Source organism: Triticum urartu, chromosome 1 (genome assembly GCF_003073215.2).
Source record: "Triticum urartu cultivar G1812 chromosome 1, Tu2.1, whole genome shotgun sequence".
Lineage (NCBI taxonomy): Eukaryota > Viridiplantae > Streptophyta > Magnoliopsida > Poales > Poaceae > Triticum > Triticum urartu.
Window position 1 is genome coordinate 579039055 of NC_053022.1, and position 15614 is coordinate 579054668.

General features: G+C 44.8%; 1 protein-coding gene across 1 annotated transcript; it reads right to left on the bottom strand.

Annotated features, from left to right (window-relative positions):
* Positions 1 to 648: 648 nt before the first annotated feature.
* LOC125540611 (two-component response regulator ORR42-like) lies at positions 649 to 2095 on the bottom strand. Its single transcript, XM_048704217.1, has 3 exons — positions 2036 to 2095; positions 1110 to 1326; positions 649 to 1022 (listed from the first exon to the last, which is right to left on the bottom strand). Exons 2-3 carry the CDS (start codon positions 1305 to 1307, stop codon positions 843 to 845), a joined length of 378 nt encoding a protein of 125 aa, XP_048560174.1. The 5' UTR covers positions 1308 to 1326; positions 2036 to 2095; the 3' UTR covers positions 649 to 842.
* Between the last annotated feature and the right edge of the window lie 13519 nt (positions 2096 to 15614).

The window sequence follows — 15614 nt, forward strand, 5'->3', positions numbered from 1 at the left end:
TATATGATGGAGGTGCATCGATTCTTAGGGTTTTGATATGAAGGGTGTGGTTGTCTGGGAAGACAAATGAGATGCTATCCGGTGTTTTATGGGACACATCCGGACGTGCCCGCGGATGTATAGGGGTGGATGGGCCAAGTCTGGTCGTAGATACTCTAACAGTTTATATCTTGTATCCATGCATGGAGACTAAAATAATGCTACTAAATGGCGCAAGATGGAACAGAAACTGAAAATAAAGGCAGAAAAAGGAAGGAATAGTTATAAGTATGATGTATGCCTACCCATTTCGAAATATCTTGTGGTTTTGATAGATAAGGAGGGAATTGTGAACCTTGAGCTTATGGAGGGTTGCTTGCTCTTACTATGTAGGATGGGAGGTTGATGCCCACGTCCATTTGAAGTCACGTTGGTCAAATATCAATCTGCACCGCTTTTTAAATTTCATTGGGGAATATCAAATAAATGTTGGCGTATCTCTGGTGATTAAATGCGCCATTCATATAGTATCTGTTTCATGTTTCCAGAAACCAATGAAAGAAATCGAAACCGTGAAACAATATCAAATTAATTGAGACTCAAATAACTTGCCTCCGGAACACATGCACATGTCACACACCCTGAAGCATAAATCAACGAGAGGTAATAGATTAATAGATTAAATTCAAAAATGTTGCACATTACATCGATCCCAATGATTTAATCATGGGTATCCTCTCTGCTTGACCACGAAAACAAATTGACAACCCGACAATAATATGATGCATAGCAAAGCTAGCAAATATTCATAGTATATGAGCTAGCTTAATTTCTTCCTCCAAAGATGGATCGAGCAAGCGTCCCTAATTATTTTTCCTGTTGATGACCTCCTCAATCATAGGCCCGAGAACATCAAGCCTCATTGGTTTGGGCACAAAGTCATCAGCACCAGCACTCATGAACGCCTCCATGGCGTTATCATCAGCGGACACCCCGACGATCTTCACATCAGTGGCTCCCATAGCACGGATCTTCATGACTGCCTGTGCAGTAACATATAGAAATGTCAATGAGATGACCAACCAATATATGGAAAAGAAGGAATTCGTCAAATCAACTCAAGTACGTACCTCAGGACCGGTCATTATGGGCATGTCCTTATCACACAAAACAATGTCGAATTTGTTACCCTCAAGGAACATATCAACAGCTTCTTTCCCATTCTTAGCCAGGGTGACCTCACAGTTAAATCTGCGTAGCATGAAGGAGAGAACCATGCTGTCAACCTTAATATCCTCAACAAGCAGTGCCTTGAGGGATGATGCCATGATCAGCTAGCTAAAATAACTGCAAACGGAATTAATAAGGATATTAGTTATTTCTGATACACACCTAGATAATATTTTCAAGGAGATTGTTATAAGTATAATTAACACGAGCATCATAATATTAATGATTAGTCAATAACAGTGCAAGCTTGTGCATTTTAGTTGCAAACTGATCGGTTACAAATCATCTGGAAGATGACCACACGTTTCATATATCTCAGCTAATAAAAAATCATATATTGGCAACATGCATGCACGGTATCTAATATAGATCCATACGCATGGCTCCGTGCCAACAAGTTCAACATATATAGGCAGTGATGTGCACATGTTTAGGCAGCGCCTCTAACAATCTCGATCTTGTATGTACCAGCGGTGATGCAAAAAAAAAAGGCAGAGAAACAAATTAAGGAAGGAACAGAGATATGTACGTAGCTGTTGTTGCAAGAGGTACACTTTCTTAATTGGTAATTTACCACTTTATGAAATTCTTCACAAAAAACAGCATAAGGATGAAGTAAAGAAAGCAAAGAAAACATCCAAAAAAAGAATGGCGAAAATAGATGCCTATACATGGCTGCCAACAACAACCAGAAAGTGTGCTGCATAGATCAAAACTGATCAAAATGCACTAGCTTGAACAATCTAGATCGATCTTGTAGGCATGCATGGAGAGAAAACTAGTGGAAGATGCACGACCAGACAGAGGGGCGAGAGTGGCTATGAACCTTTGAGCTTATGACTGAAACTACTACGGTTGCTCTTGCTCTGTTGCTTGCTGCTTGGGGCTTTGGTGGTGTATCCGGCCAAGGTACAGGGGTATTTATAGGGGTGGCCGGTCGATCTCCGCCGTCCATTCGTAATCACGGTGCTGCTTCACGCATGCAAATATCGAGCTTCCACTGCTTTCTAATTCCACCAGGGAAATCAAATATTGTGCTGGCTGGCGTATCTTTTGCGATTAAATGATATGGAGTTACTACTTGCATGCCGCCGCTGTTCTGTTTATATATCGCCTTAAAGCTTGCCGATTATGGCACGTATATCTGCCTCGATCACAGCTAGCGTATATACGGAGTATATCTGTCTCGATCCCAGAACATGATTAAAATTAATGCCTGTTTAATTTGCAATCAGCAATGTGCGGGTGCAGTTTACCTCGAGATCAAATAGATCGTGGTAATTAATTCTTGGTTTTTATTATGGCTAGACCTATTTGAACATGCCAAGATGTATACTACTACTCCAGCGTATATTGCAACCAATGTATTCCAGACTGGGTATTCATTAGTTAATGTAAAATCTATTAGAATTATTTCTTGGTTTCATTAGTCATGGCTATTAATTCTTGGTCTCATTATGGCAGGAAAAAAATACGTATTTTGAACGTATATAGGGATCCACCATATATTCGAGACTGTACATTAATCTAAGCAAGGTGCATTTCTACGATTTCTTCATTCGCTGTCGAAAAGATTTCTTTTTTCTATATGAGGCGGTACTAATTTCTTGTGGGTATGTCTGCTTTTTTATTTAGACAAGGCAAAAAATGGTTTGTCAGAAATTTTGTATGTGCGCGCCCTATGGCCCAGCGAAGCCAGCCCACTTATTTTCCTGCCCATGCAGCTGGGAAAACCCTATGTCCGCACATGTCGGTGTTCGCACACGAACATATCACCGTGTACCCTCGATGCCGAGGGTGATAAACCGCAGCTCACGTCGAATAAGACCTGGCCAGAAGCGCGTTACACAAGCAATCCAACGGACACTTTTATAGACCCGAAACCCCACACGCCCGGGAGGGACACCGTCAGGGCACGGAGTGGTTGTGGGCTACCCTAGGTCGACCTGGTCGCAACCCTACAATGCATATACATAAACCAAACAAATGATTAAGATCGTCTCCAAAGGTCGAAGCTCATTTCTTCCTTACACGTTCGGATGTGTTTGGACATCAAACGGGTGCCCAGTGGGCTCACCAAAGTTCAACCGTCTGGACAGTCTGGGTTCCCTCAAATCCAGCCTATATGTGGGTGAGAATGTGTAGTCCAGACTATCCGCAACACGCGCTCACAACACAAAACTCTACTCCACGTCGCACCCTCCCCACTCCACCCCAGACATTTCTCACAGAAACTCTCTTATTTAAACCAGATGACACCCACCTCACCTTCGCCATCTCTCTCTCTCTCCTTCACACTGTACTTCCCCACAGACCACCAAGGAGGAGTCCCCCAACAATCGCCCTGCTCTCCACCCAGATCCTCTCCTCCCGTGTTGATGCCGATCCGCCACCTCCAGCAACAGAGAGGAAGCAGGATTCAAGCGATTTCTTATTCAATGTTTAGTTATGTGGTACCAGATGAGCCAGGGGCTCCAAGACTGGCCTGGAAGGTCACCATCTCTGTGCTGGTTGGCAGGATTGGCGGGGCCACTAACACTGGTTGCTCGATAAGAACTGATGACGGGTCAATAGTGTGCGTCGCGTCTACGTCCATCTTGGAGGGCTTAGACTGGTTGCTGTAGGCCTCCTCTGTTGCTACGTGGGTCTCTTGGATGTCCCCGTCAGTTCGCTCATGGTTCTCTGTGGCGGAAATTTTGGTGGCCTCCTCGGTGGCAACCTTGGCAATGCCGGCTACTTCCACAAGCTCGTCGCCTCCCGCGGGAGAATTTGGAGCTGAAAACCAAGAAAGAAAAGGAAGGCATAGAAATCAAACCACGGATGGCGACCAAGGAAATTTCTCATGCAAATAACTCCGCGAACTTGTTGGGAAGGGGCATCCCCTCCCCCGGCAGCATGCGTTACCAGCACACGGCCCTCGACATTCTCCGTCGTCGGGAAAGCACCGGTGTGGACAGAGTCATCAATGGAGGCCCTTACCAGGGGCTTCTCCGGGAATAATGCATGGTTGACGGGGGCCCCTTAGCGGGGTTTGCTCCTTGGCGCTCCTCACCTTGGTGCTCCCCTCCCATTTCCTTGTCCGCCCTGGAAGGACAAACCTCGACATCAGTAGTGATCGTCTAGCGCGACGGCACGTCCTGAGGCGGGGGCCTAGCCTGGGGGCTTGTGGCCGCCATGTCAGTCGCTGGCATTTCCTGCCCGGCCCTTGACGGTGAATCATGGCCCGCCGATGGCTTGGCCCACTTCGTTCATTGGATCAGCGGCTCCTCGTCCCTGAAATAACAGAAGAACCAGATCAATATTGACAAAAATATGAATTGGGACATAACAAGAAGAGGAAGGAAAACGCTTACTCTTCGTCATCAGACTCGACAAGGATGCTCATTTTGTACTAAGACAGCGGTGGGGACTCCCTGGCTCTCTTGATAGTTAGCGGCGGTGAGCTTGGCGGGAACGAGATCTCATCGTCCCCGGAAAGTTCTTCCCGGGAAGACGGGGGCTCGAGCTTGACCAACTGTGCAGGTTGTCGGCGTATCACCTCCTGCTTCCCAGTCTTGGTGGTAGATTTCCTCGGCGGAGCGGTGGATCGAGGCGCGGGAGTACCCATGTGAAGGAAATATGCCCTAGTGGCAATAATAAAGTTATTATTTATTTCCTTATATCATGATAAATGTTTATTATTCATGCTAGAATTGTATTAATCGGAAACATAATACTTGTGTGAATACATAGACAAACAAAGTGTCACTAGTATGCCTCTACTTGACTAGCTCGTTAATCGAAGATGGTTATGTTTCCTAACCATAAACAAAAGAGTTGTTATTTGATTAACGGGATCACATCATTCATTCCATTAGCTTAGCACCCGATCGTTTAGTATGTTGCTATTGCTTTCTTCATGACTTATACATGTTCCTATGACTATGAGATTATGCAACTCCCGTTTGCCGGAGGAACACTTTGTGTGCTACCAAACGTCACAACGTAACTGGGTGATTATAAAGGAGCTCTACAGGTGTCTCCAAAGGTACATGTTGGGTTGGCGTATTTCGAGATTAGGATTTGTCACTCCGATTGTCGGAGAGGTATCTCTGGGCCCTCTCGGTAATGCACATCACATAAGCCTTGCAAGCATTGCAACTAATGAGTTAGTTGCGGGATGATGTATTACAGAACGAGTAAAGAGACTTGCCGGTAACGAGATTGAACTAGGTATTGGATACCGACGATCGAATCTCGGGCAAGTAACATACCGATGACAAAGGGAACAACGTATGTTGTTATGCGGTCTGACCGATAAAGATCTTCGTAGAATATGTAGGAGCCAATATGGTCATCCAGGTCCCGCTATTGGTTATTGACCGGAGATGTGTCTCGGTCATGTCTACATTGTTCTCGAACCCGTAGGGTCCGCACGCTTAAGGTTTCGATGATAGTTATATTATGAGTTTTGATGTACCAAAGGAGTTCGGAGTCCCGGATGAGATCGGGGACATGACGAGGAGTCTCGAAATGGTCGAGACGTAAAGATTGATATATTGGACGACTATATTCGGACATCGGAAAGGTTCCGAGTGATTCGGGTATTTTTCGGAGTACCGGGTAGTTACGGGAGAAGCAATGGCCTTGATGGGCTTTAGTGGGAAGAGGAGAAAGGGCCAAGGGGCTGCTGTGCCCCCCTCCCCTCTAGTCCAAATTGGACTAGGGAAAAGGGGGCCGGCCACCTCTCCTTCTCCTCCACTTCCTTCTCCCTTCCTCCCCTCTTGGTGGACTCCTACTAGGACTTGGAGTCCTAGTAGGACTCCACATCCTGGCCGCACCAACCTTGGCCGGCCTCCTCCTCCTCCATCCTTTATATACTGAGGCAAGGGGCACCCCAAAGACACAAGTTGATCCACGTGATCTTATTCTTAGCCGTGTGCGGCGCCCCCAGCCACCATGGTCCTCGATAATATTGTAGCGGTGCTTAGGCGAAGCCCTGCAGTAGTAGTACATCAAGATCGTCACCACGCCGTCGTGCTGACGGAACTCTTCCCCAACACTTTGCTGGATCGGAGTCCGGGGATCGTCATCGAGCTGAACGTGTGCTAAAACTCGGAGGTGCCGTAGTTTCGGTTGCTTGATCAGTCGGGCCGTGAAGACGTACGACTACATCAACCAAACGCTTCCGTTCTCGATCTACAAAGGGTACGTAGATCACACACTCCCTCTCGTTGCTATGCATCACCATGATCTTGCGTGTGCGTAGGAATTTTTGAAATTATCTACGTTCCCAACAGTGGATCCGAGCCTAGGTTTTATATGTTGATGTTATATGCACGAGTAGAACACAAGTGAGTTGTGGGTGATATAAGTCATACTGCTTACCAGCATGTCATACTTTGGTTCGGCGTATTGTTGGACGAAGCGGCCCGGACCGACATTACGCGTACGCTTACGCGAGACCGGTTCTCCCGACGTGCTTTGCACATAGGTGGCTTGCGGGTGACAGTTTCTCCAACTTTAGTTGAATCGAGTGTGACTACGCCTGGTCCTTGCGAAGGTTAAAACATCACCAACTTGACAAACTATCATTGTGGTTTTGATGCGTAGGTAAGAATTGGTTCTTGCTTAAGCCCGTAGCAGCCACGTAAAACTTGCAACAACAAAGTAGAGGACGTCTAACTTGTTTTTGCAGGGCATGTTGTGATGTGATATGGTCAAGACATGATGCTAAATTTTATTGTATGAGATGATCATGTTTTGTAACCGAGTTATCAGCAACTGGCAGGAGCCATATGGTTGTCGCTTTATTGTATGCAATGCAATCGCGCTGTAATGCTTTACTTTATCACTAAACGGTAGCGATAGTCGTGGAAGCAAGCTTGGCGAGACGACAACGATGCTACGATGGAGATCAAGGTGTCGCGCCGGTGACGATGGTGATCACGACGGTGCTTCGGAGATGGAGATCACAAGCACAAGATGATGATGGCCATATCATATCACTTATATTGATTGCATGTGATGTTTATCTTTTATGCATCTTATCTTGCTTTGATTGACGGTAGCATTATAAGATAATCTCTCACTAATTATCAAGAAGTGTTCTCCCTGAGTATGCACCGTTGCGAAAGTTCTTCGTGCTGAGACACCACGTGATGATCGGGTGTGATAGGCTCTACGTTCAAATACAACGGGTGCAAACAGTTGCACACGCGGAATACTCAGGTTATACTTGACGAGCCAAGCATATACAGATATGGCCTCGGAACACGGAGACCGAAAGGTCGAGCGTGAATCATATAGTAGATATGATCAACATAGTGATGTTCACCAATGAAACTACTCCATCTCACGTGATGATCGGGCATGGTTTAGTTGATTTGGATCACGTAATCACTTAGAGGATTAGAGGGATGTCTATCTAAGTGGGAGTTCTTAAGTAATATGATTAATTGAACTTAAATTTATCATGAACTTAGTCCTGGTAGTATTTTGCAAATTATGTTGTAGATCAATAGCTCGCGTTGTTGCTTCCCTGTGTTTATTTTGATATGTTCCTAGAGAAAATTGTGTTGAAAGATGTTAGTAGCAATGATGCGGATTGGATCCGTGATCTGAGGTTTATCCTCATTGCTGCACAGAAGAATTATGTCCTTGATGCACCGCTAGGTGACGGACCTATTGCAGGAGCAGATGCAGACGTTATGAACGTTTGGCTAGCTCAATATGATGACTACTTGATAGTTTAGTGCACCATGCTTAATGGCTTAGAATCGGGACTTCAAAGACGTTTTGAACGTCATGGAGCATATGAGATGTTCCAGGAGTTGAAGTTAATATTTCAAGCAAATACCCGAGTTGAGAGATATGAAGTCTCCAACAAGTTCTATAGCTAAAAGTATGGAGGAGAATCGCTCAACTAGTGAGCATGTGCTCAGATTGTCTGAGTACTACAATCGCTTGAATCAAGTGGGAGTTAATCTTCCAGATAAGATAGTGATTGACAGAATTCTCTAGTCACCATCACCAAGTTAGTAGAACTTCGTGATGAACTATGATATGCAAGGGATAACGGAAACGATTCCCAAGCTCTTCGTAATGCGGAAATTGACGAAGGTAGAAATCGAGAAAAACATCAAGTGTTGATGGTAGACAAGACCACTAGTTTCAAGAAAAGGGCAGAGGGAAGAAGGGGAACTTCAAGAAGAACAGCAAGCAAGTTGCTGCTCAAGTGAAGAAGCCCAAGTCTGGTCCTAAGCCTGAGACTAAGTGTTTCTACTGCAAAGGGACTGATCACTGGAAGCGGAACTACCCCAAGTGATTGGCAGATAAGAAGGATGGCAAAATGAACATAAGTATATTTGATATACATGTTATTGATGTGTACTTTACTAGTGTTTATAGCAACCCCTCAGTATTTGATACTAGTTCAGTTGCTAAGATTAGTAACTCGAAACGGGAGTTGCAGAATAAACAGAGACTAGTTAAGGGTGAAGTGACGATGTGTCCTGGAAGTGGTTCCAAGATTGATATGATCATCATCGCACACTCCCTATACTTTCGGGATTAGTGTTGAACCTGAATAAGTGTTATTTGGTGTTTGCGTTGAGCATGAATATGATTTGATCATGTTTATTGTAATACGGTTATTCATTTAAGTAAGAGAATAAATTGTTGTTCTGTTTACATGAATAAAACCTTATATGGTTACACACCCAAATAGTTCGTTGGATCTCGATCGTAGTGATACACATAATCATAATATTGAAACCAAAAGATGCAAAGCTAATAATGATAGTGCAACTTATTTGTGGCACTGCCGTTTAGGTCATATTGGTGTAAAGAGCATGAAGAAACTCCATGCTAATGGGTCTTTGGAATCACTTGATTATGAATCAGTTGATGCTTGTGAACCATGCCTCATGGGCAAGATGACTAAAACGCCGTTCTCCGGAACTATGGAGCGAGCAACTGACTTATTGGAAATAATACATACTGATGTATGAGATCCAATGAGTGTTAAGGCTCGCGGCGGGTATCATTATTTTCTGACCTTCACAGATGATTTGAGCAGATATGGGTATATCTACTTAATGAAACACAAGTCTGAAATATTTGAAAAGTTCAAAGAATTTCAGAGTGAAGTGGAGAATCATCGTAACAAGAAAATAAAAGTTTTCACGATATGATCGCAGAGGTAAAATATTTGAGTTACGAATTTGGCCTTCAGTTAAAACAATGTGAAATAGTTTTACTACTCACGCCACCTGGAACACCACAGCATAATGGTGTGTCTGAACATTATAACCGTACTTTATTAGATATGGTGCGATCTATGATGTCTCTTTTTGATCTACCACTATCGTTTTGGGGTTATGCATTAAAGACAGCTGCATTCACGTTTAAAAAGGCACCATCTAAGTCCGTTGAGATGACACAATCTGAACTGTGGTTTGGCAAGAAACCAAAGTTGTCGTTTCTTAAAATTTGGGATTGTGATGTTTATATGAAAAAGTTTCATCCTGATAAGCTCAAACCCAAATCGGAGAAATATGTCTTCATAGGATACCCAAAGGAGACTGTTGGGTACACCTTCTATCACAAATCCGAAGGCAAGACTTTTGTTGCTAAATTCGGAGTTTTTCTAGAGAAGGAGTTTCTCTCGAAAGAAGTGAGTGGGAGGAAAGTAGAACTTGATGAGGTAACTGTACCTACTCCCTTATTGGAAAGTAGTTCATCACAGAAATCTGTTCCTATGACTACTACACCAATTAGTGAGGAAGCTAATGATGATGATCATGTAACTTCAGATCAAGTTACTACCGAATCTCATAGGTAAACCAGAGTGAGATCCGCACCAGAGTGGTACAGTAATCCTGTTCTGGAAATCATGTTACTAGACCATGACGAACTTGCGAACTATGAGGAAGCGATGATGAGCCCAGATTCCGCGAAATGGTTTAAGGCCATAAAAAATCTGAGATATGATCCATGTATGAGAACAAAGTATGGACTTTGATGGATTTTCCCGATGATCGGCAAAGCCATAGAAAATAAATGGATCTTCAAGAGGAAGACGGACGCTGATAGTGGTGTTACTATCTACAAAGCTAGAATTGTCGCAAAAGGTTTTCGACAAGTTCAAGGTGTTGACTACGATGAGATTTTCTCACTCGTATATATGCTTAAGTCTGTCCGAATCATGTTAGCAATTGCCGCATTTTATGAAATCTGGCAAGTGGATAAACAAAACTGCATTCCTTAATGGATTTCTTAAAGAAGAGTTGTATATGATGCAACCAGAAGGTTTTGTCAATCCTAAAGGTGTTAACAAAAATGCAAGCTCCAACGATCCATCTATGGACTGGTGCAAGCATCTCGGAGTTGGAATATATGCTTTGATAAGTTGATCAAAGCATATAGTTTTATACACACTTACGGTGAAGCCTGTATTTACAAGAAAGTGAGTGGGAGCACTACAACATTTCTAATAAGTATATGTGAACAACATATTGTTGATCGGAAATAATGTATAATTTTCTGGAAAGCATAAAGGAATATTTGAAAGGAGTTTTTCAAAGAAAGACCTCGGTAAAGCTGCTTACATATTGAGGATCAAGATCTATAGAGATAGATCAAGACGCTTGATAAGTTTTTCAATGAGTACATACCTTGACAAGATTTTGAAGTAGTTCAAAATGGAACAGTCAAAGAAAGAGTTCTTGCCTGTGTTGCAAGGTGTGAAATTGAGTAAGACTCAAAGCCCGACCACGGCAGAAGATAGAAATAGAATGAAAGTCATTCCCTATGCCTCAGCCATAGGTTCTATAAAGTATGCCATGTTGTGTACCAGATCTATTGTATACCCTACACCGTGTTAAGCAAGGGAGTACAATAGTGATCTAAGAATAGATCACTGGACAGCGGTCAAAATTATCCTTAGTGGAATAAGGAAATATTTCTCAATTATGGAGGTGACAAAGAGGTTCGTCGTAAAAGGTTACGTCGATGCAAGTTTTGACACAGATCTGGATGACTCTAAGTCTCGATCTAGATACATATTGAAAGTGGGAGAAATAAGCTAGAGTAGCTCCGTGCAGAGCATTGTTGACATAGAAATTCGCAAAATACTTACGGATCTGAATGTGACAGACCCGTTGACTAAAATTATCTCGCAAGAAAAACATGATCACACATTAGTACTCTTTGGGTGTTAATCACATAGCGATGTGAACTAGATTACTGACTCTAGTAAACCCTTTGGGTGTTGATCACATATCGATGTGAACTATGGGTGTTAATCACATGGTGATGTGAACTATTGCTGTTAAATCACATGGCGATGTGAACTAGATTATTGACTCTAGTGCAAGTGGGAGACTGAAGGAAATATGCCCTAGAGGCAATAATAAAGTTATTATTTATTTCCTTATATCATGATAAATGTTTATTATTCATGCTAGAATTGTATTAACCGGAAACATAATACTTGTGTGAATACATAGACAAACAAAGTGTCACTAGTATGCCTCTACTTGACTAGCTCGTTAATCGAAGATGGTTATGTTTCCTAACCATAACAAAAGAGTTGTTATTTGATTAACGGGATCACATCATTAGGAGAATGATGTGATTGACATGACCCATTCCATTAGCTTAGCACCTGATCGTTTAGTATGTTGCTATTGCTTTCTTCATGACTTATACATGTTCCTATGACTATGAGATTATGCAACTCCCGTTTGCCGGAGGAACACTTTGTGTGCTACCAAACGTCACAACGTAACTGGCTGATTATAAAGGAGCTCTACAGGTGTCTCCAAAGGTACATGTTGGGTTGGCGTATTTCGAGATTAGGATTTGTCACTCCGATTGTCGGAGAGGTATCTCTGGGCCCTCTCGGTAATGCACATCACATAAGCCTTGCAAGCATTGCAACTAATGAGTTAGTTGCGGGATGATGTATTACAGAACGAGTAAAGAGACTTGCCGGTAACGAGATTGAACTAGGTATTGGATACCGACGATCGAATCTTGGGCAAGTAACATACCGATGACAAAGGGAACAACGTATGTTGTTATGCGGTCTGACCGATAAAGATCTTCGTAGAATATGTAGGAGCCAATATGGGCATCCAGGTCCCGCTATTGGTTATTGACCGGAGACGTGTCTCGGTCATGTCTACATTGTTCTCGAACCCGTAGGGTCCGCACGCTTAAGGTTTCGATGACAGTTATATTATGAGTTTATGAGTTTTGATGTACCGAAGGAATTCGGAGTCCCGTATGAGATCGGGGACATGACGAGGAGTCTCGAAATGGTCGAGACGTAAAGATTGATATATTGGACGACTATATTCGGACATCGGAAAGGTTCCGAGTGATTCGGGTATTTTTCGGAGTACCGGGTAGTTACGGGAGAAGCAATGGGCCTTGATGGGCTTTAGTGGGAAGAGGAGAAAGGGCCAAGGGGCTGCTGCGCCCCCCTCCCCTCTGGTCCGAATTGGACTAGGGAAAAGGGGGCCGGCCACCTCTCCTTCTCCTCCACTTCCTTCTCCCTTCCTCCCCTCTTGGTGGACTCCTACTAGGACTTGGAGTCCTAGTAGGACTCCACATCCTGGCCGCACCAATTGCCTTGGCCGGCCTCCTCCTCCTCCATCCTTTATATACTGAGGCAAGGGGCACCCCAGAGACACAAGTTGATCCACGTGATCATATTCTTAGCCATGTGCGGTGCCCCCTTCCACCATAGTCCTCGATAATATTGTAGCGGAGTTTAGGCGAAGCCCTGCTGCAGTAGTACATCAAGATCGTCACCACGCCGTCGTGCTGACGGAACTCTTCCCCGACACTTTGCTGGATCGGAGTCCGGGGATCGTCATCGAGCTGAACGTGTGCTAGAACTCGGAGGTGCCGTAGTTTCGGTGCTTGATTGGTCGGGCCGTGAAGACGTACGACTACATCAACCAAACGCTTCCGTTGTCGATCTATAAGGTACATAGATCATACTCTCCCCTCTCGTTGCTATGCATCACTATGATCTTGCTTGAGCGTAGGAATTTTTTTGAAATTACTACGAAACCCAACAGCATGCGCTCTTAGCCGCTCTTGCTACGGAGACGCCACGGTGGCTCCAACACCTGGAATTCCTCTTCCTCAGGTTTCATGGCCGTCTCCATCTCGGCAGCCTTGTCTCCGCCAAGCTCCTCCGGCCCCTCCTCGACAAGCTCCTCGCCTTCATCATCTTCTTCTTCTTCCTCCTCTTCATCTCCTGTACTCTTGGCAAGGACTGCGGCCCTCGCAGCTTCTTGTTGGGGATCATTGCAGAAATTAAAAAATTTCTACGCATCACCAAGATCAATCTATAGAGAGACTAGAAATGAGAGAGAGAGAGAGAGGAGTGCATCTTCATACCCTTGAAGATCGCGATGCGGAAGCGTTACAAGAATGCGGATGAAGTCATCGTACTCGTAGCGATTCAGATCGCGGTTGATTCCGATCTAAGCGCCGAACAACGGCGCCTCCGCGTTCAACACACGTACAGCCCGGGGACGTCTCCTCCATCTTGATCCAGCAAGGGGAGAGGAGAAGTTGAGGGAGAGCTCCGGCAGCACGACGGCGTGGTGGTGGAGCTTGCAGTTCTCCGGCAGGGCTTCGCCAAGCACTACTACGGAGGAGGTGGTGTTGGGGAGGGAGAGGGCTGCGCCAGGGGAAGGGGTGCGGCTCCCATGCGCCTCCCCAATATATACAGGGGTGGAGGGGGCTGGTTTCTTTCCCTCCAAGTCCATTGGGGCATTAGCAAAGGTGGGGGAAAGAAATCCCATCATTTCCCTTCCCCACCGATTGTTATCCCCCCTTTTTAGGGATCTTGATCTTATCCCTTCGGGATATGATCTTATTCCTTCTAAGGGGGATCTTGGTGCGCCTTGACTAGGGGTGTGGGGCCTTGCCCCCACTACCCACGTTCATGTGCCCCCACACCCCATGCAGGTGGGCCCCACTCCAGAACCTTCTAGAACCTTCCCGGTACAATACCGAAAAATCCCGAACCTTTTTCGGTGGCCAAAATTGGACTTCCCATATATAAATCTTTACCTCCGGACCATTCCGGAACTCCTCGTGACGTCCGGGATCTCATCCGGGACTCCGAACAACATTCGGTAACTACACACTAATTCCATAACAACTCTAGCGTCACCGAACCTTAAGTGTGTAGACCCTACGGGTTCGGGAATCATGCAGACATGATCGAGACAGCTCTCTGGCCAATAACCAACAGCGGGATCTGGATACCCATGTTGGATCCCACATGTTCCACAATGATCTCATCGGATGAACCATGATGTCGGGGATTCAATCAATCCTGTATACAATTCCCTTTGTCAATCGGTACGTTACTTGCCCGAGATTCGATTGTCGGTATCCCAATACCTCGTGCAATCTCGTTACCGGCAAGTCACTTTTACTCGTTTCGTAACACATCATCACGTGATCAACTCTTTGGTCACACTGAGCTCATTATGATGATGTCCTACCGAGTGGGCCCAGAGATACCTCTCCGTCACACAGAGTGACAAATCCCGGTCTCGATTCGTGCCAAACCAACAGACACTTCCGTAGATACCCGTAGTGTGCCTTTATAGCCACCCAGTTACGTTGTGACGTTTGGCACACCCAAAGCATTCCTACGGTATCCGGGAGTTGCAAAATCTCATGGTCTAAGGAAATGATACTTGACATTAGAAAAGCTTTAGCAGACGAACTACACGATCTTGTGCTATGCTTAGGATTGGGTCTTGTCCATCACATCATTCTCCTAATGATGTGATCCCGTTATCAATGACATCCAATGTCCATGGTCAGGAAACCGTAACCATCTATTGATCAACGAGCTAGTCGACTAGAGGCTTACTAGGGACATATTATGGTCTACATATTCACACATGTATTACGGTCTCCGGTTAATACAATTATAGCATGAACAATAGACAATTATCATGAACAAGGAAATATAATAATAACCATTTTATTATTGCCTCTAGGGCATATTTCCAACACTTCTGACCTACGGGCCTCTGCAATCCTACTAGCAATATATGCCTAATCCTCTTTCGTGGTCACCTTGACGAGATCATCCTCCTCTCGCTCAGCCTCCTCCTTTAGCTCAGAGACCCACTTCTCTTCATCTGCTAGCTTGGGCAGTTTCCAGCTCTCCTTGACTCCTGTGGCGGAACAGTCCGGCATCCAGGTCAGGATGGTACTCCTCTCTGAGTTGATGGAACAACCATGGCCGGCAAGTGGAAAGTTCCCAACTTGTGGAATAGCTGCTGGCAGAGCCAGGAGTGGCCCAGCACTGTCAAGTTACAATCGCGGCCTGAGTATAGCCGCATCTTGTCCCCGGCATTCTACTACAGCTATGT